The following is a 27247-nucleotide window of genomic DNA, read 5'->3' as shown; positions in this document are numbered from 1 at the left end:
ACAGCCTAAAATAAAGAAAAAATTAAAGTAATTACTCAAATAGAAGAAATAACTGATAAATTTGAAACAAAAGAAGCTATTTTGTTTAAATAAGCGACTGTTGACCCACTTTCGACGACGGAACGCTGAGCAAGCTTCAACTTTACTAATTTAACTTCTTAGTAGAGTAAAGAGCATCTAAACGTCAACATGTGTAACTGCCAACAAACTTGGCTTTTTAGTTTATTACTGTCTGGCATTAATGTTTCATTTACTTTTATTTTGTTTAAACACTCTTAAAATGTAAAATATCATCTAATTGTTTGTATGTGTGTTATAATTGTAAATTCAACATTGCTACACATTGTCTTTAGATGAATTTCTAACAATTTCACTAATAATGGTTTACACTTACTGCATCAGAGTAATCCTTTGTTGCTTATTTGGCAACTAGTTTCGATTATTCTGAGCTATCATCACACCTCAAGGTGTCAGGTAATCAATTCGTTCGAAGGTCGTTAACAAAGAGAGTTCAGTAAATAAAACATCTACGACACACGATAACATAGAAAGGAGACACGAAACACACGAAGTAGACAAAAAATTAACGTTACCGGGCTGAAGTAAAGTCTAGACTTAACTTAATACAGGGATCCAGAGGCTAGCTACAATTGAAAATAACAATTTCAATATAAAATTAGCCATTTAAATGTTAACCATTAAACCATTAAAAGGTTTATGTGTATGCCTATTTAAACCTTTTAGTATTAAATATTTAGAAAATATATTAGGATTCAACTTACAACCGTCCCTCCTTAAAGGTTATTCGGGTGTATTTAAAGATGTAAAAATGTTGAAGAAGGCAATAATCTGGCCAGGTTTTAATATCGAAGGATTCACGTTCGGTATAAGAGAGCCATTGTGAGGAAGGACATTGTTGTAAGCCTGTCTGAGATTGCTTTGTATTGTCATGAATCTTCAAATATGCGTGAGGCAAAACTGCCCAGTTATTGGAACGCTGAGATATCCTGGGAATTGACATTCAATGTAATGTTGACGATTTCAATTCATCAAACTCCACTAGATTCGTAAATATAGGCTAATAACACTATTGAATTTGTGAACTCTAGTAAGAGGATGTAGAAAAAGTAGGTATTTTAAATGTAATTCATTTATAGTATATTTCATCACGAAGGCCTAAAGTGACCCTTTTCAATCCGAGCTCAAGTTTTTTTTTTCAAGGCGAAGCCGAGGTTAAAAAAATATTGAGTTTTGAAAAGACATTTTTTGCCCATGTGATGAACTATATTTTTTGTCATATTGCACCATCATTTGAACAAACTATGTTACAAAACCGAATTAGTTTTCATTTAAAGATGGCTTCTCTAAGCTACTTCTAGCTTGTTTTCGATTTAATTTTCGAATGGAAACAAGCAGCTGTTTAGCGCAGTAAGTGGTTCAACCGTTTGGTATATTACGATTATGTTACTGTAGTGTACATTATACTATCGAAATATCTAACTATTTACAAAAAGGACAATTAACTACAATCGATTAAAAAATCAATACCTACTTTTGATACATGCAATTGTTTACAATCAAAATTTACAACTGAGTTGACAACAGCAGATTTTTACTCCCTATGCACTAAAATCATTATTTAAATATTCAAATGTTAAGGTTTCAAAAAATCTTACCATCTGTTGCAAAGGATTGTCATTATATTTGAAAAATATTCCTTTACGGCGAATCAATCAATCCATCTCCTAATGGAAAAGAATATTTAATCTGTCTTATATTCAATTGTTTACAAAGATTATATATTATTAAATATTTGAAATTCAATTTATTATTATAAAATATCATCTATTTAATTATTGAGGTGATGGAGTTCCAGTTGATTTGTTCTGGTTCTATAAAAAGGTATTGTACTCTAGCTCATGGTATTATAGTTGGAAATCCGTAGATAATTATTATGATTTGATATCATTATCTCAGACGTGCTACAGAACTGAGCTTAAATCACACTTTACAGGAGAGAAAGTTACAGTATATCCACAAGAAACTTGACAAACCCAGGAAAGTCTCCATGATTAAAAGTTAGATTGATAAAGTTTTTGCTTTAACTACTCTTTGAAACTATACATTTGATGTACAATTAACTTCTTATGACTCAATACATTGATTTCCAACTATGATTTTTACTGTTTCTTTCTTTAGTTATGTTCTAGTTAAAACAATTGAAACCCCAGTTGAAATAAATTGGCATACATTGTGATGGCCATTTTATTGTGAATTATGAACAACTCAACACACAACATTCACCTACGTGATGTAAAAACGCTCTTACTACACTTGTGAGGTAAATAGCTATATTAGTATAGTAATTGATGGTACTACATGGCAATAATACAACGTTATAAAGTCACTATTGAATTGCATTAATTTGTTTTTCTTTTAGATAAAACTCAACACTAAAATAATTTTATACAATATGATTCAATCAAAACAGTGTAAAGAATTTTCTCATCTAGGCTTGAGAATACTTATATTCAATAAATTAAGGAAAATGTTTCATAGAATTTTTCTGTCTCAGTTTTTATGGACAAATGATATATTTCAATTCCACATAGCATAGCAATGTATTTAAATTAACTTCAAGCCATTATCCTTGTACTTTCTGAAACGATTTATATTTCTTATAACATAGTAGGATTATTTAAATCGTCAAATTCATCAGTTAGGTCTTATTTTTAACAATTAAGTGACTATGAAACAAGTGGATAAACTATTAAACTTTCTTAATTAAACTTTGAGTTGAGTTAAACAGGTTGAAGAAGCTCATGTGAAACTTCATCAATTATTCATTTGACTTAACAGGGTCAAAGTTAATCCTCCTGATGATTTGAACACTAAGCAGCAGTTAAAAAATAGGACTGATGAGAATTTCATTTTTGTTCTGAATCAGTCAAAACTTGAACCATACTGTAGTTTTTTAGGTTACAGAAACTCTAGTTTTCACCACTATTTCATCTTAACCTTAAACATGAGCTGTCAGTCAATGGTTAAATAGCCGTTAAATAGCCCTTTAGTTTTCATTTTTATATTGACTACTATATAGTTTTCATTATGATTTTCCTGCCTTTGGCTGGATTTTTGAAGTAACCTTTTATATGTTAAATAATACTGTTCTTAATCCCAACTTATTATAAAAATCATTATCGAAAATATCCTCAATAATCTCTTTAAAAACAAAAACTCACCTTAACTAAAATTCAAATTTAAACAAAGAATCTACAATATTATTTCATAACAGGTTTTATATCCACAACAAACTCTAAATTGTCCATACTGAAAATTTTTTTTAAGGATTAGGACTTCAAATAATTTAACAGTGTACTTTTGTATTTTTAGTGTATTTGCAGGAACGAACAAAGGGTTAACCTTTTTTGTAAAAGCACTGGACGAATCTGTATCCTTTCTCACAAACATCCTTGGCATCTGAAACGATATTCGACCACAATAAATATCACACAAGTATAAAAATTAATCACACTAAATTGTATGTTTATATATGTTTCCTATATTTCCATGGTGGACATTTGTTGGTGAGAAAAGAGTCTTATTTACCAAGAATTGTAAAAGAAATACATCTGATTTATTTAAAAAAGTACTTTTCAGTGTTACCAGTGGTGACTGTGATGCAAAAGTGGTCAATGCAAAATGATAATAGAACTATTGATGTTATTACTTAACAAATATTGCAATATTAAACTGATAGAAATCCCTGACTTAAACAAAAAGCTTACTCAGATTCACTATAAGCATTTCAAACTTTTCTGAATAAATTTTACCATCCAAACAAAAAAAAAAAAAAAATATATATATATATATAGAAAGATTTATGACAAAAGTGTTTTTATAAAGAAAGTTTTCTTGAAAATTGATTATAATTTTCAGAATGAATACTAAGGCTACTTACTCTCCTTCATACATGTAGCTGAATTTCTTGATATGGATTCCTTAAACCTGGATTCTGGGATACTGTTTAAAAATTTCTGCATCGAAGATTGGCTAAATTTGCCTTGTCGGTCCATCTAAAAGTAAGCATATATTTCAATTCAAACCTTCAAAAATATAGATATTTGATATTCTGCTGAAATACCTTTTTCGTGACATTATATCAAATAGGCATGAACGTATCCAATTAGGTAAAAACTTATTACGGTATAAAAGTATATCAACTATTAAAATGCATAATATTTAACTTTCTGTAAGCATATATTTCAATTTAAACCTTCAAAATATAGATATTTGATATTCTGATGAAATACCTTTTACGTACTGTAGGCATTATATCAAATAGGCATAAATGTATCCAATTAGGTAAAAACTTATTATGGTATAATAGTATATCAACTATTAAAATGCATAATAGTTGCATAATAGTAGTTTTCCAGTCACATCGACAAAATTCACAATAGACTTAGTACTAGTGCTTTCCTTCTTCGTAGGCTCTCCTGTTATCAAGACAGACGCATCCTTCTGACAGCTTATTACGGTCTTGTTTACCCCTTTCTTACATATTGTGTGCCCGTTTGGGGTAACGACAAACTTCAAACTAAGAAAATATTCAAACTGCAAAAAAGGGCCATCAGATTAATCTTCAACCTAATAAAATATAGAGGGTCTTGTAGATCTGTCTTTCGTACAAATAATATGCTGACCTTCCCATCAATTTTCATTTTTGAATCTTTGACCTTCTTAAAAAAAAATTCGACACTGTTTCATATTAGAGGGTCATCTCACCACAGCTACAATCTCAGGAGGAACTTTAACCTACATATTCCACTATCTCGTACCACTTTCCATAAAAACCAATCATTCTCCATGTGTATCCGTCTTTTTAATTCTCTTCCTAACACAATCAAGGGCGAACATGATTTTAAAAAATTTAAGCGTGGTCTGAGGGAATATTTAGTTGATAAGGAATTTTACAGAGTTTCTTCGTTTTTAAATTGTAAATAGTTTGTACCTTTTGAAGTTTGTATCTTATTTTAATGGGTCTTATTTTACTTGTTTAGTTTTAGTGACTTTTGCCCTGTACATTTATGTATTATTATGGCAATAAAACATTCTGATTCTGATTCTGATTCTAATATTTAACTTTCTGTAAGCATATATTTCAATTTAAACCTTCAAAAATATAGATATTTGATATTCTGCTGAAATACCTTTTTCGTACTGTAGACATTATATCAAATAGGCATAAATGTATCCAATTAGGTAAAAACTTATTAAAAGTATATCAATTATTAAAATATGTAATATTTAACTTTCTGGAATTATTGGTAATAAACCTATAAATTAAAATAGTTTGTTGGATGGTTGGATCATGAATCACTAGGCTATATATAATTTTTTCAACAAACGAGTAAAAATTCAGTTTAGCTTCACAGCTGATCTGCCGATCATCTTGCATTTAAAATATTTTTGGAGATTAAACTCTGACAAAGACAATAGTTGTAGCAAGCACCGCTGACAAAATAGTATACAACATACTATTCTATGATCCTGAACTACGTGTACCATAATAATAAGTGGTATCTACAAACCAGATTGAACTTGTGAAGTAGACATGATGTGAAACATTTACTTTTCTGATCAGTTTGTTCTGGAGAAGTCAGAAAGGCAACACTCATGGCTGAAACATACCCCACAACTCTATATCCATAATTTGCTCCACAGTTCATGAGTATTTAAATGTAATATCCCACAAAATATTAAAAATATATAATAGTTTTCTAGATTGGATTTTTTCATGACATTTTTTATACAAATAATTACAAACAAAGGGGAGCTGTGGGCATTTCAATTGTGTTAAAACTTTTTTAACTCAATTTAATAACATAAAATAGTTTATTTTGGATCTACACCACAAATAATAATTTACCTACCTCAATCAGCAGTTAAACTTATCAAAAAATAGCCTTAAAACCACTTCAATAAATTGTTTTGTCACACTTCTATACATTCTGACTATGGTTAAACAATCAACTGAACAACCAGCAGTTAAATTACAATTTACATTAAACCTTTTTGTAAAGAAAGTGGGTCAGCATTACTGAACATTTGAATGCATTATGTAGAAATAAATCAAAAGCAAAAGGGACAAAGTCCTAAATGAAAAAACCTTTTAATTACCATTCCTCACTCCGCTAGGTCATAAGCTTTATAAATGCACTTCCACTTCAGTCGCAAAATGCCTTCAAGTTATACGGCTGTAAAAGGGATTTAACAGAGAAAACCCTTATTCACAGTTTGATGTTTAAATTTTAATGATAGTGATTTGTTTCAACATGTCTTGTAAACTCACCTGATGGGGGGCCAACTTCTTGTGAACACTTTTTTGCTGCTTCCACAAATGTCTTCTTGAATGTTCTCTTATCTACCTGCTGCGCTTGAGCTAGAAACCAAAATATAAAGGAAAGAAGAACTAAGTAAAATAAGCATAAATGCAGTTTTTAAACAGAATAGTACCAATTGTACATAGTTACAAACTAAAGAGGAATGAGTTTTTCAGGTCAATTAATACCTCATATAATATCTGGAAGCCAACAGTATGATTTTTTGGTCAAATGATTGATTCAAAATACTTTGAAAACCAAACAAAGGTTTAAGTAGTTAAATACTGTAGTTCTAATGTATTTAATAATGCAAAGAGCAAACAACTCTATCATATAAAAGTAGGTACCGTACCTATACACAATGAATCATACAAATAATAGTACAATTAAAAAAAAATCTGATTAAAGGTTGTACTGTTGGATAAAATAAAAGATTGAATTTGTACTACAATATAGTTGAACATTATTTTATATGAGATTGAAGTTTTTATAATGAGCAAATGTATTAAAATAATCAGTTTTAGCTTAAAATGGATGAGAGTTGTCACCTATGGTTTAATAACAGTAGTTAATTCAATTCAGCGAAATGTTGTAATACAACATAGACAAAGTGAAAAGTAAAGTTGATTTTTTTACATATTTGAATGTAAAAGTCTGAAAGTAAAAATGAGAAGGGGTAGTCAGGTAACCCTTACATAAGTTCTAAATTAGTTCAAAAATATTACTGTTGACCCCTTAAAATGTGTATTATCTAACTTGAGAACTACAGAACAGTGTACACAACAGTTACAGTTCCCTGATAGACCCTTTTGTAGTAAGCAAAAACCACAACCATTAACAAACAACACAGCTACTCCACTACCACTCTTTAATACCCATATTAGTACTTATGGTTATGGAGTGAGGAGGGAAAGAGAGGATGTCTAGATGCCAGCAATTAAAATGTCCCTTTGTGAATGGTAAACTGTCCATCTGGCAGCATCTGAATGAATAAGAAAACTCCATAAAAATTTGTATTTGTAAGTGGTGTACAACCTACAGCAAGCTAGAAGCCCTCTTCAGAAATTCTCTCAACCCTCATACACAGTGCAAAATCACAACACCCCTACCGCAGTAAACCTGCAGACTAAGCAAATTTTCACTTGCTTCCATTTGTCAAACGGGAAAACCCCATTTTTACCCTGTAAATTCATTGCAGCAATATTGTAGGTTTGTCTGAGCTATGTTTATCAGTATAGTTAACGCTTCACAGAACAGACATATCGCTTTGCTTAAAGCGTTTCGCTCTCAAGCCAACCTCTAAAAACAGATTAATGCAATTTTTGCACTACACAATACTTTAAACTACCTTTCAGCTTACAATGGGTTGTATATACCTACAATGCTTTGAGATAAACTTGTGATTTATCAACTATATCGAATAAAAAAGATATATTTTTCAAAAATTTGCAAATGTGAATTCACAAAGAAAAATAACACTTACTTGGGCCATAGGTGTATATAAATACAAGCAGGATAACAACTGCTGTGACCAGGGTCAGCTGTCCTCCATTCATCCTGATGAACTGATGATGGCAAATGAAACAGGAAGCATTGATAGTGATCTTTGCAGAGTGATTAGATCAGTGACATGGCAATAGTCATGCTATGATCACACTTTACCTTGTGTGCTCAATATTTACAGTTAGGGACCAAGAAAACCCAACTGTGCTAGTCCATGTAAATGAATTGTTCAGCATTTGCTGTCCAAGTCAGGGCTTTTGTCAAGAATAAGTAGCCCCTATCCCTCCAAATTGCAACCATGCAGAATTTTTTTAGGGCAGTGACATATTTTAGTTAAGAACATTTAACACGGAAAATTGAGAAGGGATTTCTTCCCCTCTATTTTTTATTTTTTTTTTTTAACCCTCGAGCGGGGGCTTGCGGAGTTTTCCTCCGCAATTGTAGTTTTTGTTAATATAAATATGCATAATGGGTGTCGGCAGTCGTGTATGGCTCTACACTTCACGCACCTCATCCTGGGAATGCCCTTAAGCTATTTTCACCCCGAAATTCCTCCTCATTTTGTTGTCAGTTGCAATTCAGTGACGCGGTGTCAGTTTGCGGAGGTTTACTCCGCGTGCGCCCTATCGCGTAAGTCCTCAGCGCAGAGTTTATTTCCTCATGCGTTATTGTCAAACTTTGTGTATATTTTATACATACAAAATTATAAATATGTATAAATTTATTATTTTATTTATAATTATTATCAAACATATTTTGTTTGCATGTATATGTATAATAGAATTATTGCGGATCAAAACTCTGCACGCCCCTCGTAACATACCTTTATACTGGAAAATTGCTCAATATTATTATTTGAAATATTACTCATATAAAGTTTAACAAATAATGTTATCTACAAAGAAATTAGGTTTCTGATTAGGTTATTCAACATTTACATATAGTATTTCTTATGACAAGTAAAATGGGTAAAATTTATGCTATTTAACACGTTCGCTACTGCAATAGTACGAAATGTTCCATTCACATGGACCAGCGACGCACATATGCGACGGCTGGTTTCCACCCATAGACTGCCGTCGCATATATGCGACGGCTAGTCACATTAAAATAGACTGCCGACGCATATGTGCGTCGGGGTTCTAATGTTTTTAAAATGCTTATATCTTTGTAGTGGTTTATTTGAAGGCACTGAATTCCCTGCAGTGGTCTACAGAGATGTCTGACGCACAACTGCGTCGCTTGGTCTGTGGATATGATGATTGGTGACGTCATATAATAGTTGGAAAAACTGGTCTTTACTTTTCTGCATCACTGTATGTATGCTGCATTATCCTATGTAGCTTTTATATTTGTTCAGTTATAAACTGTTCTTGAATAATCTGTTTATTTCTTTACTTACTTTCACCTTAAAACACAAAAAAATGAACTGTCGCATATATGCGACGTTTAGTCGTTTAGTCTATTTCAAGAAAACTATGATAATTTTCACTATTGTCTTTGCTGTAGACCGGGTGTCGCAAATATGCGACATTACAAAAGGTTATAAAAAATACAAATAAAAAAGAATAATTTATTTACAAACACGATTGTAGCGTATTACAATGTAAATGATCACTGTTTTACAGGTTTTCGCCCGTGGTCTGTGTGTACTGTTATCCAAGTGACAGTCGGTCGTGTAAGATTCAAATGTATACCTCGGTCTGTGGCAATGACCGTGGCGTCGCATATATGCGACGCTCAGTAGCGAACGTGTTAATGATGCGGAATAAAACTCTGCATGCGCCCCGCTCCCGTTTTACTGGTGAAGGAGGATTTAATCCTTGAGGGTTAAGAATATTGTACCAATTTTTACTTTTGTCCCCTAGTACCGTAGTCTATATGGAGAAAATATTGTCTTTACAAAATGATCAAGTTTGAAATTTGGGTGGAAATATCCACTTTATGTCACCCTTAACCCAAAAAAAATTTGCTACAGACTACACCTGTGATCTGATTTGGATAAAATGTGGAATTTAGGTACTAATCCATGGTATCTACAGAGTCTTTTTTATCATTTGTTGGAGAATTTTTATTTTTATTGTGGTTTTCCTATAAAATACATCAAATACCAGATGTACAACAGAAAATCAGATTTTAACAAAACATAAATGCTGTTTGCTATTCACCATTATCCTTGTATTTATTAATTCTAGAACAACACTTATTTTCACAAATATTTCTTCAAGTAAGGCCTGACTTCTTCTGCTTTTGTTCTTGCCTGAAAACAAAAAACATGATATAAGCTTCTTGCATTTTAAATTGTGGTATCCCCAACATGATTCTTATAAATAGTATTTAATCTATGTATCACAAAAAGGAAAGTGTCTTCTCTAAGATCCTGCCTCGAGTGGCTTAAACAAATACTAAAAGATACCACACAGTGAAAACTTTGGAAATACCTTTTTTTTCATCAGTCGTATAATTTTATCTCTGAACCATAATACATACTGAGCAGTGTGTTACCTTAGCAGAAGTGTTCACAATACACTTCAATGCATTCACCACCGCTTCAGCTCCCGAACCTTCCACTGCAACAAATGAGAAGCTCAATTACATTAAATTCTTATTTTGATTGATTCTCAAGTTTTCTCAACAAATAGCATTAATCTGACATAATAGATAAGTGTCTCTCAATATTTTTCCCCAGTGATACTTCTATTAATGAGATAGTGATAGTAAGACAGCAGCTGGAGGTCTAGTCAATAAAGTTACCTTTCCTGCAGATCCTGTAGACTCTATTGAACTCTTCATCGTCATTCACTCTGCATTTGTACTTGTGGAGAGTTTTCGGCATCAACTTCCCTTTAGCATCTAGCTTCATCAAGGTGGTTTAGAAAAGACATAAAGGAATAAGTAACATCATTTCAAAAATAAGAAATTATAGATAGTTTCTACGTGTTTATTAAAAGCAACCAGTTTTCGATCAATATATCATAATATTTTTAGATGGTAGTCCTGGTCTTCAGTACAGGCTGCTATGAAATATCGCATATGAAATATCTGCAACTACTTCACTGTCGTCTTCATCTTTGCGGTTACACGTTCGCTACTGAGCGTCGCATATATGCGACGCCGCGGTCATTGCCACAGACCGAGGTATACATTTGAATCTTACACATAGACCGGCTGTCACTTGGATAACAGTACACACAGACCACGGGCGAAAACCTGTAAAACAGTGATCATTTACATTGTAATATGCTTCAATCGTGTTTGTAAATAAATTATTCTTGTTTTTTTGTATTTGTTATAACCTTTTGTGATGTCGCATATTTGCGACGCCCGGTCTACAGCGAAGACAATAGTGAAAATTATCATAGTTTTCTTGAAATAGACTAAACGTCGCATATATGCGACGGTTAATTTTTTTGTGTTTTAAGGTGAAAGTAAGTAAAATAATAAACAGATTATTCAAGAACAGTTTAAAACTGAACAAATATAAAAGCTACATAGGATAATGCAGCCTACATACTGCATACATACATACAGTGATGCAGAAAAGTAAAGACCATATTTTCCAACTATTATATGACGTCACCAATCATCATATCCACAGACCAAGCGACGCAGTTGTGCGTCAGACATCTCTGTAGACCACTGCAGGGAATTCAGTGGCTTCAAATAGACCACTACAAAGATATGAGCATTTTAATAACATTAGAACCCCGACGCAAATATGCGTCGGCAGTCTATTTTAATGTGACTAGCCGACGCATATATGCGACGGCAGTCTATGGGTGGGAATCGGCCGTCGCATATGTGCGTCGCTGGTCCATGTGAATGGAAAATTTCGTACTATTGCAGTAGCGAACGTGTTAATAACCCGAAGACCAGGATAGGATTTACCAACTATAGGAATAAACCGTGTAAGCTTTCACAGAAAGCCATTACACTTGTTTTATATTTCTAACTGTAGATCAAATTACTTTTCTATTGTGAATAACTAACTTTTAAGCCAACAATGTACCGGTACTTCTAAGCTACTGTGTTCATGTGTCACTATGCTTTATATAATTCCTTTCAGATGTTTCTGCAGTTAAGTTATCGTGATATTAATATAGTAACTTAGCCTTTTTTTTGTGTTATTTCGAGTAAGTAAACTTCTTTTGTAAGAGAAAGTTCTAAACCCTGGTCATGTTACTATAGTTCGGCCGCTTAGAAAACGACCTGCGCGCTAATACTAAACCAATGCTGGAGGAGGTCGCTTTCTAAGCGGCCGAACTATAGTTAGTTACTATCTAATGGTAATCGTTTTGCTGGATAGCATCGTTGATTGGTAGTCCAATAACAAATTGCATCCAATAACGATCTGGCTTTGGAATCAAACGAGGAATCATAAGATTTCTTGGTGAGCACTATAACCGGGTAGCTACCCAAACAGATTATATAAATCATGTATTAATTATTATGGCCTGGATAGTAAACATCTCAACTGTTTTGGAATATAAATGGCATTGCTTACCAAACCAAGCTTCCTAGCAGTGCAGACATAAACGCTCTGGAAACCAAAAAATTATGTTAATCAAACAACTTTATCTCAATTAATTATCTTTCAAAAGCTGCAAATTATTACCAACGTTTGCAAATCATTGCCACATTCCATTGTTGTGGAGCATAGTTGGATACCACTGGTGATTTTTTAAAGCACCTTAATTTTCTGGTCTAAACATTTGCAACAGGTATATGTACTTAAGATTCGTTGAATGAAATCTAGTTATATGAAATGACCTCCTGATAAGATAAATGTGTGTAAACACCTGCCTTAGACAATAGATAAAAATAACAACATTGAAGGACAAAAAAAATTAAGAAAATACTTCTAGAAATAGTTCAAGAATGTGGTATCCATAATGACCTTACCCTACAGCGTTCATATTTTGCTTTTTCACATTTTTTTGACTTCTCTTCTTCCAATATTTCTTCTAAACATAGATCTACAAGAAAATGCATGTATGATTACCAAACCGAAAAAAGTTTAACTAAACAGGAAATATGTGGTTATGACACAAACACCAGTATAAGCAAACTCTTGTCTTCCAAATGGAAGTCCAAATGCCAAAGTTAATTTGGAAAATGTTCAGATTTACTTGCAATTTACTTTAAGTGTGAACATAAGTTGACTGATTCAAAGTGATGATACAGGGACACACACCAGCCCCCAATGACTATTTCATAAATGTGTTTTCAATGTTTTTGAGATTTTTATTAGTCACTGCATACAAAGGGTGTGCATTGGACATTGTCAATTTATTGTTAAGTCTAAATCCATAAAACTAAATATCGCCATTACAATCCTCCACTTCAAACATAAAGGTTTTCCCAGTTTTACTATAAACATATGAAGACTAAACCTTTGCCATGTAAATATATATAGAAGCTAACAATTTATAGCTTATAAATAAGTATGTATCAAGGAATACAGTAAATATCCTTGACTTTTAAGGTATACAAAGGTTATCAATGCACAGTAGTTTGATCAATAAAGCGAATAAACATAAACTGTTATTACAGCTTTTGCTTACCAAATGTCATAGATCCATCATCAAATTCCTTGTAACAATCTTTTAAAGCTGCAATCACATCACTAAATTTTGTCCGAAGCTGGAAAATTTAGACCTAATAAACATATTAAGTAATACAGCATTCAAATCTCATTCATAAAAATAAATTATCAAATACATTCAAAGCAGGTTTATAATGCATCTACAGGGATAGGGCAAAATATTTTAGCCATATCAAAACTCTCAGGTATGGTAACGTTAAAATGCTATTTTTCTAAAGATAAAACTCATCTTGAAAAGAAGAATTAATGTTCTAGATTATAAATTTAATACCCTGAATTCAATTAAAGTAAATTTCTTACTCGTAAAAGCGAGAAAAGTTTGCAGTCCAAAAATTCAAACATTTTATAAACATTGAAATTATCTTTCACTGTCACCTTTTGAAAACATCTATTTGTTGACAAAATAAATCATTTCAAACATTCACTTTATTTGGTAGGATATAGTACACACAAACAGAATTATCTTTATCCATTAGATTCAGTTATCTCAAAGAGTTATGAGTACTTTAGAAGTAACTGAAGTATCACTATCAATTATAATTACTTTGTAAAAACACTCAAGGCTGGGATTAAATATGAACAAGATAAAAAATTATTATTTTAAAGTGGGTTCGCTATAATTTCATATGTCTCAAGTTTTTAGTCCACTATATAATAATTATATTTTTATATATTTTATTGTTTGGAATATCCATCAAACACCCCAGAAAGTCATAATAAGTTACGTAACACTTATTTCTATTTTATCAATATTTAAAGCTATAATCCGACACTTCACTTAGTAAATTTAAACTAATCATTCACGCTGCTGTTTTCACCAATTGCAATCACATCGATTTCAGGCTTCACTTTGTCGTAAAGGTGGGGAAAAGCGCCTTCAGCTGAGTATTTTTTCCTCACTTGGTCATACAATTTCAGATCAAACATCTGTTCAAACTCCTCTCTTGTCATGAAGATATCTGCGTAGAGGAAAGAGAATCCTCTGATGCTGCGTGTGAATGCTTCCATCTTTCTCATAGCTTGTGTTGAGTTGTACTCTAACTTACGCTTCACATAGCCTGGAACTCCATAGATGCCTGAAAAACGTTTAAAGTAACTATTTAACACTAAATGAATGCAGTTTCTCAAATAACTCAATTGTAATAGATTGTGTCAATGAGAGCGGAGAGCGGTATGCACATTCTCACAAGAACCCTTCCAATACCACCGTTGTTTTATTATAATTTTGTAGACTTAACAATTAATAGTGGATTAATTTAATACCTCTAACTGTTCAAAGCCTGTCCCTCATCCACTTGCTATCTTAACTGATACAATTTTTACGCCTACCTCTTTTGTGTCTTTGAAAATTGGACTGTTAAGTGTGGTTATCACATTAAACACAAAGCGAGTTTACAAGTTACTAGTTGGTGCAAGCTCGCAAGCTGGTCCAGAGTACTCGCCGCACTCGCTCAATAGCTGCTATACAAAAAGTTCAGAAAAAGTTTAATTTGTTGGCTAGATTACATGCCACTCACCAAATTTTGAGCAAATAGCTTGTTTACTAACTAAAATTCTTTTAAAACCTCTGACATGGGTACCTTTAAGATGGTCCCAGGGCTGAACCCTAAAAGTTATTACAAAAGTAATTGTGTATAAACCTACTCTATGAAATTCTACATGTATGTACCAAGTTTCGTGGATATCGGAAGTGTCTGTGATTTACTGCCTGTGACAAATTTACAAATATACAAACCAACAAACTCTTTTATAAAATGATTAATTATTAATTCACAGTTGCTAGTGTACGTACAAACAGGTGTAGGGTTAGTCTTACGTCACAAGTTGTGTGTCGTACTCGCTGACAAAGTGACAAGTCTTCTATTTCACCTGCTGGCTAGTAGTTTTTAAACTTGCTTTGTGTATTTGTGACTCTAGGTTAAAGTCATGGTTCAGTAATGCAACAAACAATCCAAGGCAGCAATGTCTCGATGATGCCACTAGTATTTATAATATACAGATAATACTAATACTTTACTGACAAATCCGTTACTGTGCTTGATGTGTTAAATGCACAGGATTGAAATCCATGAGTACGGGGATTACGGTTACAATAGGCCCACCAATCTCATATAAAACTAGGAAAATTCAATCTCCTTAGACCATCTTTTATTGTATTTAAATAATGTGGTACTGTATCTTTCATATCCCGTAAAACTTTAATTAGCTAAATCACCACCATTACTTTAACAGAAAAAAGTGTGTACCATTCATGTTAAAGTTATTTATATCAGTACCATTCATTGAATATTTTCGACAACCACTACACAAGACTTTACCAATAATCAAAACTGTCTATTCTAAACTCACCCAAGTCATTATAGAGAGCGTAGTCAGCTCCAGGACAAAGACAGTCAGGGTTTGGTGTAGGTATTTGTCCTGAAAGTTCTCCTCTGTCGTAAACCCTACAAGGATACACCAACAGTGGATAGAGGTCAAACAACTCCTCTGAAAGGTCAATCTGCTCCTCTAGACTAGACATCGGCAACACAATGTCTTGGAAAACTTGCTTTGTGAACGTCAGCTTCCTGATTCCTGGAAAATTGAAAGAGAACTGAATATTGGTTTAGTGAGAAGTTTCTGAGAGTATTGAAAACAGTGTTAAGTGATTTTTACGTAAAGGACAGCAAAATGGGTTTGTTTAACTATCGATTGTCTCACAACCTGAATGATAATAATGCAAATGTTTATACTAAAATACGAGGAGTGGGCTATGTAATCATAATTTGGAATAGGACTAAAATTTCTTATCCTCAATCGATATCAGAGAGTATAGTTTCATTCAGAGAGGAGGATAGATTTGATTCTCGGCGTATTCACAAATTTTAAAGGACATGGACCACTTTCAGTAAAGCATTCGGGATTCTTCCATAAAGAAAATTCACAGGTCTGGACATTGAAAAAGTTCTAAACCTTTACTGATTGAAAATTATCTTTATACTCATATTTACCTTTAAAGTAACAAAACAACTGAATATTTTACTAACAGCCAGTGGCGAGGTATTAAGAAGCTAAAGTCTAACTTAAATATTAATTTTAGCATGTAATTGTCTACATGAGTAATCTGACTTTTCTAAACTAACACACATAAAAGTAGTACCTGGTGTTGTTGTGAACTTCAAAAAAGCTATTTTGGGTGGTAAAAGCCATCCAAAAAACAAACGAAACAGTTCATTGTTCCCAAAAGGAAGCATCGACTCCATCACCCAAAATATGGACCTGTTATGTCTCAGAAGATAATCCTCCAACGGAATCAACTCTTCAGTATTTCCCCTCTTCAGAAAAGTCTCTACGTATTTATAAAACCAAGGTTTGTACCACTTCTTGACATGCTTCACCTTCAAGCGATCTGTTGCGTTTGAAAACCATCCAGCTAGAATTACAGCTTCTTCTTTACTGTAGATTATAGCTTCCAAAAAGTCAGGAGTATGTTTATCTTTGTTGTTTGCTCCTGCTAGTTCCCTCAGTAGTGTGCAGTACCTCTTCTTTCCTCTCATAGGGATGTAGTTCATGTGTATGTAAGGTTTGGCTGGAATGATTTCAAGCTCGAGTGCAACTAAGAGTCCTAATGTTCCGTGAGACCAAGGCAACGCTTGGTGAAGGTCTGAGTGCTCATTGTCTTTAGTTACATGTATAAGTTTGCCATTTGCTAAGATAACATCATATGATATGACACTCTCTTGGAATAGTCCTACCTTGTGTGAGTGAGTGGTCATCCCCACACCCATAGCCAGTCCACCAAGTGTCGCTTCGGCTATTTCCAAGTGCACTGCCAATATGTAACCTCTGGGTAACAAATATTTAGTTATCTCCCCAACAGTCACGAAAGGCTCTACTTTCACTTTAAGTTTTTTCTCATCTAAACCCAATATATCGTAAAGGGGTATTGCTATTTTATGACAATTATTTTTTTGAAAAAATGTTGTCGAAAGACTGAGCCAATTTGCTCTAGCAGTGCAGAGGGGTTTTCTGTTGTTTTTAGAAAGTTTGTTCCAATATTGTATGTTCTCTTGAACATCCCTGACCTTAGCCTCATGATCCCTGTTAAAGGTAAACTTTCTAACATAGAAATAAAATTTGAGGAAAAAATCAAATATAAAACTTAAAGGTAAACAAAACACTAGCACTATAATCCCTCTGTGTTCTTCTAGTACAGAGAAACACCACTGTTTAACACTGGCCATCTAGTAGCGATGGGAGTACTGGCAGATAACTACAAGCCAAAACACAGCTGTGACTTCATTGAGTAAATATTGAAGTAATCATTATCTCTAGATAAAAGAATTTAGAGGATTCAGCCCCACTCATTGAAAACTACGGTACCGTATTTTAAAAGTGTGAATAAATAAAACTGCTACAAATTGTACATAAAATACTGAGGGAAATTGAACAAGAGTATAAATATTATAATATTCATTCTGATAGCCCCTGAACTATGTATATATGACATTTCAGGCTAGCCTCCTTAAGTAGTCCAAATTGGGTCAAACTTGAATTACTTAAAACTTAAAGTAGGTAATTGAAATTTGGCTCAATTTAAACTACTTACGACGAAGGTAAGCCTAAAAGATTATGTAAATATTACTTTAAATTGATACTTTTACTTTTATACATAAGTGAATTTTATGCATTATCATATGCACCAGTTGATGACAATCAATTATAGTTAGGAGAAAAAATTTACAAAAATAAAATCTGCGATTATTTACCTTTACTTTACACACAAATAAAAGTTCTCCTAACACATTCCATACATGAATGAATATATCCATAGGAATGAATATATTTTTTTAGAGATGAATATAAGCAAACAAAAAGAAACTAGCTTAACTTTGAAAGAGTGTAATATTCAATAACATTCAGTAACACAGCATTATTCCACGGAACTATCAATTGAGCAATCAGATATAACAGCCAAACAACCAACTCTGCAACACGCACATTGATCAACTTTGCCTGTTTCGTCCAAAATAGTCTGTTTTGAGGTTTCAATATGTAATCCGTTGTAAAGTCCTACATCAGACTCTTTTTGCACGGAAGTCCTACTACCAATGATCTTTTGATCATTATTTAACAAGTCATAGGCTCTTGAAAGACAATTTTTCTCATCTTTACAATGTACTGAAGAAGTTTCAGTATGAACACTGTTCTCTAGATTTGTTTGATCATTTATTTGTTGTTGGGATTGATTGTTTACTATTTTATAATGTAAATTTCTCAATAGTGTTTCAATGTAGGTTTGGTCTGATTCAGCAAATTGTGGTTTGATATTAGCCTCATTGGAAACTGACATGTCTAGGGAATTAGATTTGTTATTAATATCAATGATCTTAAAATCTGCTTGGGGAAATATTGGTATTTTTTGATGATCTTCTATTAGTGGGAAATTTACAGGATTGGGTTTCCCCTCTCCTAGCTTATCGATCAACCTTTTGGTCCCAACACTACAAAACCAGATGTTTGTATCTTTTGACATATTCTTGTGATCAAGTTCAACATATTTTGCTTTACACAATTTGTCAATTCTTTTGTCATTCAATCTTTGGAAGGAAGAATGGATTTCTGCTTGTTTTTGAAAGTCGGAAGATTCTTGATTTATAGTTGGGTTGAAATCAAATATTTTTGTGTCTAGATCATCAGCATCATTTGAATTTTCTTTGTTATCATTTCTGATCAAATGATTATTACACGGATGAAGTTTGAACAACTGCGGAAGTATTTGTTTATAAAAATCTCTTCCATTTTTCTCATAAAAGGATTCATTTTTCAAATTGTTCTGTAAAATGTCTACATCTTTGACACTGTTTAGACCAATATGATTCTTCAAATGAAATTGTCTAGTTTTACCCATGTTTGATTCATTCTTTAAATTGTCATTTGCACATGAATAACTAATATTGTTATTGAAAAATACTATTGGCAACCCACCAAACACATTCTTAGTACACAAATTTTCTTTTACATCAGGAAGAGTTCTTTTGTACTGTCCTTTCACAGTGAAGTCTGACAAGTCTGTGGACTTTTCACAATTATTTATTCCTAATACATGTTTATCAAACACTTTTCTCTGATCTTTATTCAAGTAGTTGACGTTGCTTGTTATTCCAAAGAGTTGGGTTTTTCTAGTATCTTGTTTGGTTACTGAATGATCAATCTTATAAAACTGTTCTCCTCTACCAAGTGATGTTAACTTTGTAGGTGATATACCACACTGTAGAAAGTTTAGTTCATCATAACAATCGGTTTTGCATTCCCCACAATCTCCCCATTCCCTTTGGCCACTGTTAAGTTGATACTTATTTGAATTGAACGTTTCTTCAAGCAGCAAAGATGATTTGGTCCCTTTGGATTTTCCACTTGTACATTGAGAACTTGTGTCCCTGTGTTCATCAGTTATTAAATTGTTGTCAAGCTGAATAGTTATGCTCAATTGTTGTTTTGGTGACTTCACTGGGAGAGAAATTGTTGTTTTCTTAAAAGACTTTTGAGTTTGGTCTAGTGATCTTTCACATTGATCATGAGTTATATCAAGTGTAAATAGGTTCACATTTACTTTACTATCCCCCTTGGAGGCACCATCTGAATCATTCCAATCATCACTTCCTTCATCAGGTTTTAAAGATTTGGATGATATATGTGACAAATTATTATTGTTCTTTAAACTTTCTCTTGTACAACTAACTTTGGAGTTACAGCATCTGCCCTCACAGGATGTTGACTCATCCAATTCATGTTTCTCCGATGTCACTTCAATACGTTCTTCAGATATGTTGTCTTCAAGATTTTTTATCTTAGTTATGGATTGTATCTTAATACAGCTTGTAGTTTGAAATTCATTATTGCTATGTTTACTGACAGCATCCTTTGAGCCATTGACACCGTTAATTTCTTCGATAGCATGAACCAGGTACATCTTAAGTTTATCTCCCGCCTCTGAAACATTTTCTACCAATTCCCTCTTATTTTCATTCAATTCACTATTGGCATGTGATTTCAATGCATGATTTGAAGGTAGACTGAAATGATTGTCTAGCCTTATCATATTATCTTCACAATTATTTTGATTGTCGTTTTTAACAGTAGTTTTTGTAAAAATGCTTCTGACTCTAGCCGCATCCATGTTCATTGTTTCGTCATATTTTTTATCACTATCGTAATTTTTTTCAAACTCCAATTGTTGTTTGTGGTCTTTAATTTCTTTAAAATTGGAATTTTGCTCATGAAAATTGTGACTTTTCGACAAAGAGCTAAACAACTGTAAAATAGTATCACACCCAGCTGACGGGTTTGCTTCAAACAAACTTTCCTCTGATAAATCTCCCGGGATTATTAAATGATGGTTTTTAATGAGCAAATCTGGATCGTTTAGTAATGGTACAGATTTACGGTAATCGTTTTTGTTTTCTTGTTTGCTTTTGTGCTCTTTCTTTGTTTTTAGATTATTTTTTAAATCACAGACCAAGGATGTATTTTCATGACTAAGTTCAGTTATAGTATGCAGATTTTTATGAGGTCTAACAACCTTTTCTTTATTTACCTTAACTGTTTTAGGACTACCTGGAGAAAATTTTGTTCTCTGAGCATTACTAGGCAATTGAGTATTTACATTATACTGGGAATTTAGTGGCTGTGAAGGTGATCGGGTAAAAAGATCATTTTTCTTACATATAGTAATTTGATTTGATTTATTATCTATTGATATTGATGCAAAATTAATCGATTTTGGTTGTTCATTCATTAATTTGGTTTTGGGTAAAAGAGAAACATTATCAGAACCTGTCTGATCATTTCTTTCAAAGCTTTTGGATGAGGTTTCTTCTGTGTTACTGGTATTGGATGTTTTCCTTTTCTTTAAACCTTTTTTTCTTAAATAAACCACCCTAACTTTCTTTTTTGGAATAAGTAGCTCTAATTCCTCAGTTTTTGCCTTTATATCATTTTCAGTTAGTTCGTTTAGATTATTTTTATCTTTTGCATTATTTTTTTCAAGTTTGGTTATCTGAGCTCCTGTATTGTTTATAAAAGCTATAACTTTGGGCTTTTTGAGATTAAATTGTGGTTTACTGGTACTAGTCTTGATCAATCCTTTTTGTGATTTGTCAAAACTATCACTTGTCTTGTTTAGTTCAAATGTTTTGACATCTTTATGGTGATTGTTTGAATTGTTGTTTATGCCATTTAATAGCTGTGTATCAAATGAAAACTTTCCGTTCTTCAGATTTTGTTTGATTAACTGTATCTGAGCAGGGTCGAAAACCGCACCTTTTTCCAGGTTCATTGAACCAATGTTGCTCATGTCTAAGCTAGTAAGGTCAATTCCTTTAAGTTTCAGTATTTTCAATGTTAAACTATTGAGTTTTGGTGTTGCATTGCTGTTTGAAGTTTGTTTATCATTTTTATTATTTTGTTTACAAACCAATTTCCAAAATGATGACATCCCTTCAGTTTTGGTTAAGTCTATTGAGCAAATACTGGCTGATTCTTTAGTGGAGAAATGCTTTGGCATCGTGTTAAACTTACTTTCACTTTTAATACAAATAAATGTGATGTTAATACTAGTAATTTTAAATGTGATTGATCCACTAAAAATTTGTATTCAAAATAACCTAAAAGACAAATACTTTGTTTTTCATAAATTGGATGTCAAAATAGAGCTCAGCTGGTCAAAGTTAATCATTTATACTAATACATAGACCTTTAAGTTACTATTCAATTTTAGGGTATTTTCATCAATATTTGTTTTTTGACACCCACCATTCTGAAACAGGTGCCCAACGTGTTCTCCAATTAATTTGTTAGACTACAACCTTTCTTTGACAAACCAAAAGTTAAGTCTAATTTTTAAGTGACAAAACTAAATGAAGCTCTCTGACTCAGAGTTTGGTTTGATAGCAAATCTGTCATCAAATGATTACAATCTTATCTGAGGCAGTTGCTTTAATAGCTGAGTTGTGCAACACTAGTGCAAGCCCTCCTGAAGTGTCCATCTCACGGGTGCCTTTGCTCCGAGTGCCCAGTGAAAAGATGGAACAAACCAAAATTTTGTTGTTTTTAGCCGCTTTGGTTTCTTTTGTTACGCAGTATGCTGAGGGGGTAAGTAACATTACTTGTTTGACCTTGTTACTATTTGAGAAAAATTACTTCCTTGTTTACACATTGTATTTTTCAAAAGTAAAAGTGTAAAGTAGAAAATGTAAGCATTTTCCTTACTCATGTGGGGGGGACACATCATGACCCTAAAGCCTGATCCATATGTTGATTGATTATTCCTCAATTTGTTATTACAGTTGTTACACAGTTGAAGAAAGAGGGTTGTTCTTGAACTAAATATTTACAATAACAAGTCTGAGCACTTACTATGCACCCAAAATATGTCTAAATAACTCTACAAAAACAGCAAAAATCTAAAGACCTCTTACATCTTATCTTAAATCATAGTGTTGTTTGGATGGAAAGGAAATCATTAGATCTGTGTGGGTAGTACAAGTAAAACTTTTCACACTAAAGTGATAGTTAAAGTTCATCATGAGTCAATAAATCATGTTTTAATTACCGTCCCAAGGTCAAAAAAGCATTTTATTATTCACAGGAATAAACGTAGGCCTTAGTTGTTTTAATTTATAAATTCCTATATAAGAAACGTTTAGCTTACCAATTCAAATTTTTTGGAGTTTATATAAACCCAATTTAGCTAGACAATTTAACTTATAGAACTTATGCCTTGAGCTATATGTACCTTACAAAAATATTTCCTGGGGCTCTAGTATTTGTAACAGTAGTTGAAAGTATACTGTGTATGATGCAACCTGTCTTCTGACCGTTCGTCCACCTGGGAACTAGCCAATGATTTATGGCTCAGGTAGACGAAGGGTTAGGAGACAGGTTCCATCATACAGACTATAGTCATGTTTTGCAGGCTGCATTGTTTAACCGCCTGATGGGAAAGATGTTTGCTACTGTATCCATGTGCACAGACGATCTTCAAGGCAAACTTTCCCCAGGTAAAAAGTCTTTGTATACAGTTGTCATATAAAAGATAAGTACTTTGCTCATGGCACAAACGTTATTCTATTTTAAAGGTTGTAATTTTTGTACTTATATTATTGTAATCAAGGGAAATAATAAAACAGTTAAAATGCTGATATTTCTGACACATAAATAATACTTCCATAGACATTTCAGAGTATGCTTAATCCATGTTATCTATAAGGTTAAAATGACTTAATTTAATCTCTGTTATCAAACCACTGTTTTACCTCTGTTAATTCAATATGAATTTGAATTGATCTTATTATATATGATTATAGTATTATATTATATGATTAAGTATTATAGAGACACTTTTGCTCCGTGTGATGAACAACTATTTTCATCATACTGTGGAAATAACCTTCCAATCCTTCAAAATTAGACAGCATAATTTGAGGTTATACAAAGTCATCATCAATGTTTACATTTCTGTTGTTTACAAACATAACTTAAAAATATGTTGTGATTAGCAACGTTTTCATGTGTGTTTCAAATTAAACAACATTTATAATGAGCCATTAACATATTTTGAGTTTAGCAAACCAAAAAAATTTACCATAATATGTTTTTTCTGTTCCCTATTTGAAGTTACCCGTAAAATATGATTTCGCGGATGATTTAGAGAACTAAAACGGCTTTTTTTCCTGACAGTGTGATGAAATATATTTATTTGTTCAAACAGTCATCTTGTTGTAGCCTACTGGACCAAATACACTAGCTTTAAAAAATAACTTATTCATGAATTATTTATTCTTGAAACCTTCTTATTAAATATACTGTAACAAATTTAAAATTAACATTCTACTCCTTTGCTTTCAGAACTGTGTCTGTCTCAGTTTGATGGTGAAAACAACCCAAATGACTCTCAATTTGATGGATGCAAGGTAACTAAATAAACAAAATTGGAAAAAAAATTAAATGAGTCGATTGACCAATCCAGTTTTTACTTGAATTATCGGTCATTGTACAGTATATAATTGGTACTCACATTCATTTAGATAGGTCTACTGCCAATGCACATACATAGCAGATTTAGTACACCATTACATGAAATCGGTGTACTGTAGTATTATTTATCTTTTTGAACAAAATAACTATTATGCACTTATCCCCTTAAGATTGGCATTTCATTCCCATACATGACAGAAGTTTAATTCAACATAATTATTTGCTAATTTATACCTTATGAACTCCAGGACTAAAAAATATTATTTTGGGGTTGACAAATATTTTGATTAAGTTATTGGAGTTGAAAACTGTTCAACAAAACATCTACACTCAGACTAACAACTAATTTTTAAGTTTTAACAATTTGTGTCCTTGAACATTGTATTGTATATTTCCAAGTAATGGAAAATAGGAATTATGAATAAAACATTTTATTTGTTTCAGCAAGCAATGACATGTGCAGTAAAGAAACTCAACTACGTAAGTAGTCTATAGTTTACAACACTGTAAGTAATAACATTCAGCTTCAAGGTTAGGAAACTCAATTTGAATATGTAACGCTATTGCACAATTTTTTTTAATTGGATGTCAAAATCAATTTTATTTAACTCCACAAAGGATAAACCTTTGTTGTGTTGGATATTTTTAAAGCACCTTAGCCATATACAATAGTGTGATTTTTTTAGCCTACTTTCTAAATCTTGGTGCTTATTTGAAATTTGAAAATCTAGGTTATTAGGAGTAATCCCTACTTTTTAACCGATCATACTGTTAGATGACAGAGGAGGGCAGATGGAACCAAGAAAAGTTAGCTTCACTCAAAGACGGCATTAAGGATCAAGAGGCAATAAACGAATTTGACCAGACATTCCAATCATGTAGTTCAGGTATGTACATTATAATACCAGTCGTTAAAATAATACTGCAAACAACTTTGTAACTTAAAAAATCAATAAATTTGCATTGAAAATTCTTCAACTAATAAGAATTAACCTTAATAGCTTAGAAATTAGCTGAATTAATTGGTTCACAGACGCTACAGAACCCTGCTTGGTGTTCAACCCTGCTCAGATACAGTTAATTAAACAAAATATGGCAATGCACCGATACTAAACAGCAATAAAAAAATGTAAACAAACAAAATGATAAAAGTACTTAGCATTTTGGATCAATCAATTCACTAAGTGATAGTTCCATTAAGTCACAAAAAGGATTGAGTCTAGTACCAGTAAACCACAGTTTAATTTTGAGGGACCCAAAAAGTTATAGCTTTTACAAACAAGAAGTAGAACAAAATTAAAGCAATAATTTTAATACAAGGGAAGATTTGAACACATTATTAGCAAATGACGTAAAGAATGAGTGAGGCAAGTCAGTAAGCGCCACGAAGCCCAAAGCACCAATGTGCTGGGTTCAGATCCTGGTACCTGCGACTACTTTTTATCAGTACAGTACACCTTAGTACTGTACTGGCTCACCCCCTTGATTTGCTGGATACATTCCATGCACAGATATAAGTAACAGTGTGGACAGGCAAATGCTGAGTTTAAAGAGACTGCAAACCTCATTAAAAAGTTAAATAAAACTGAATGGTTAGAGATAGGATACTTAAAATTTAACAAAAAAGGAAGTTACGGTGGTTTATTTTAGAATGAAAGATTCTAAAAATAGAAAATCATCAGGCAATGCAGAAGAAAACTTGCTTCTATTGGTAACTAGCTTGACTGAGTATAAATTATATTTAGTTATGGTTAACAACATCTGAAATCTTGAATGACAAAACGACAATTTTTAGTTCCAGGAACTGACGGAGACGCTGTGATCAACATGATATCTTGCATCATCAACAACTCAGACAGGGTAAGGGAATTTGTTATTGAATAGATATGAATACTGTATCACTAAAAGAAAAGGAAAAATGTATTCACTTGCTGGATTTACTGTTAGCTGGGCGTAAGGACTGCCATTGTAACATTTTACCCTACCTGGCTAATTTTTACTTTGATCTTTCTAATAAAACTTAGCAGCTAGGTTATTTCACAATTCCTGTAGACTCAAAAAAATATTAACTAATGGGGTAGCGTAGGTGAAGGATTCAGATTGTCTTAAAATTTATATTTTAACTGGTCAGATATATAGTCTTCAGGGAAGTTAAGATTGATTATCCAGGCAGACACCAGCTAATCTGAACTAATTGTCTTAGGACCCTGGGATTGCCAAATGTTTGTTGTTGGGATTGGGTTGGGACAACCAAATTGTTCGGAAATATTTGTACAAAACTTTTTTGATTAAATATGTTGTATTAATAATCTACTGAAAAACTAAGTCTACATTTTTTCCTTTTTTCAGGCAAAGCAAAGCTACAATGAACTCAAAGAAACCTTCATGAACGGATACTAAGCATAAGTACATGGTCCGAAAGCAAACATATTTTACATATAAAAATTTAAGTAAAAGGCTTTGTTTTTATGATCAGTACCCATACTTTATTATTGTAGAGACTGTACTAAGTTGAAATTAAATTAAGTTTATTAGAGGTTACTCAGCTTTTAAGCTAAAACTAATTAATTAAATCTAAGGAAAAAATATAGATTTTACTAGTTTTTCGTTCCATCAAAACTAAGTGCAAAAGTTTTGCATTTATCACTACTGTTATCTAACTGAAATCATACAAATTCCTAAAAAAAATGTTCATGCCCTACATCAGTAAGATGAATTCTTCGTTGTCTTTTAAATA

The 27247-nt window shown here is 32.5% G+C and overlaps 3 protein-coding genes across 3 annotated transcripts; 1 reads left to right on the top strand and 2 right to left on the bottom strand.

The window, feature by feature from the left end:
• Nucleotides 1-3376: 3376 nt before the first annotated feature.
• LOC128987386 (uncharacterized) lies at nucleotides 3377-8176 on the bottom strand. The gene is made up of 5 exons (XM_054408210.1): nucleotides 7870-8176; nucleotides 6356-6445; nucleotides 5595-5683; nucleotides 3962-4076; nucleotides 3377-3480 (listed from the first exon to the last, which is right to left on the bottom strand). The coding sequence occupies exons 1-5, from the start codon at nucleotides 7940-7942 to the stop codon at nucleotides 3419-3421; spliced, it is 429 nt and encodes a 142-aa protein (XP_054264185.1). The 5' UTR covers nucleotides 7943-8176; the 3' UTR covers nucleotides 3377-3418.
• Nucleotides 8177-10643: 2467 nt separating this feature from the next.
• LOC128987384 (delta(24)-sterol reductase-like) lies at nucleotides 10644-17699 on the bottom strand. Its single transcript, XM_054408208.1, has 6 exons — nucleotides 16634-17699; nucleotides 15844-16068; nucleotides 13795-14570; nucleotides 13454-13547; nucleotides 12394-12429; nucleotides 10644-10742 (listed from the first exon to the last, which is right to left on the bottom strand). Exons 1-3 carry the CDS (start codon nucleotides 17259-17261, stop codon nucleotides 14287-14289), a joined length of 1137 nt encoding a protein of 378 aa, XP_054264183.1. The 5' UTR covers nucleotides 17262-17699; the 3' UTR covers nucleotides 10644-10742; nucleotides 12394-12429; nucleotides 13454-13547; nucleotides 13795-14286.
• Nucleotides 17700-22440: 4741 nt separating this feature from the next.
• On the top strand, nucleotides 22441-26988 carry LOC128985208 (uncharacterized). The gene is made up of 7 exons (XM_054404595.1): nucleotides 22441-22626; nucleotides 23450-23534; nucleotides 24382-24446; nucleotides 24955-24990; nucleotides 25286-25397; nucleotides 26306-26370; nucleotides 26860-26988. The coding sequence occupies exons 1-7, from the start codon at nucleotides 22441-22443 to the stop codon at nucleotides 26908-26910; spliced, it is 600 nt and encodes a 199-aa protein (XP_054260570.1). The 3' UTR covers nucleotides 26911-26988.
• Nucleotides 26989-27247: the final 259 nt, after the last annotated feature.

Source organism: Macrosteles quadrilineatus, unplaced genomic scaffold (genome assembly GCF_028750875.1).
Source record: "Macrosteles quadrilineatus isolate MER2022 unplaced genomic scaffold, UCM_ALF_1.0 Scaffold_2__2_contigs__length_208266976, whole genome shotgun sequence".
In the NCBI taxonomy this organism is placed as follows: domain Eukaryota; kingdom Metazoa; phylum Arthropoda; class Insecta; order Hemiptera; family Cicadellidae; genus Macrosteles; species Macrosteles quadrilineatus.
This window is presented reverse-complemented; position numbering and strand designations above follow the sequence as displayed.

Coding starts and splice junctions, on each gene's coding strand:
- LOC128987386 (XM_054408210.1), bottom strand. CDS start 7,942: ATGAATGGAGGACAGCTGACCCTGGTCACAGCAGTTGTTATCCTGCTT. Junction 6,446..7,869: donor TATATACACCTATGGCCCAA/GTAAGTGTTATT, acceptor TTTGGTTTCTAG/CTCAAGCGCAGCAGGTAGAT. Junction 4,077..5,594: donor TACTTCACAAGTTCAATCTG/GTTTGTAGATAC, acceptor GCTTACTTTTAG/ATGGACCGACAAGGCAAATT.
- LOC128987384 (XM_054408208.1), bottom strand. CDS start 17,261: ATGGGTGTGGGGATGACCACTCACTCACACAAGGTAGGACTATTCCAA. Junction 16,069..16,633: donor GAAGTTCACAACAACACCAG/GTACTACTTTTA, acceptor TCAATTTTCCAG/GAATCAGGAAGCTGACGTTC. Junction 14,571..15,843: donor CGCTCTCTATAATGACTTGG/GTGAGTTTAGAA, acceptor AACGTTTTTCAG/GCATCTATGGAGTTCCAGGC.
- LOC128985208 (XM_054404595.1), top strand. CDS start 22,441: ATGATTACAATCTTATCTGAGGCAGTTGCTTTAATAGCTGAGTTGTGC. Junction 25,398..26,305: donor ATTCCAATCATGTAGTTCAG/GTATGTACATTA, acceptor GACAATTTTTAG/TTCCAGGAACTGACGGAGAC. Junction 26,371..26,859: donor TCATCAACAACTCAGACAGG/GTAAGGGAATTT, acceptor TCCTTTTTTCAG/GCAAAGCAAAGCTACAATGA.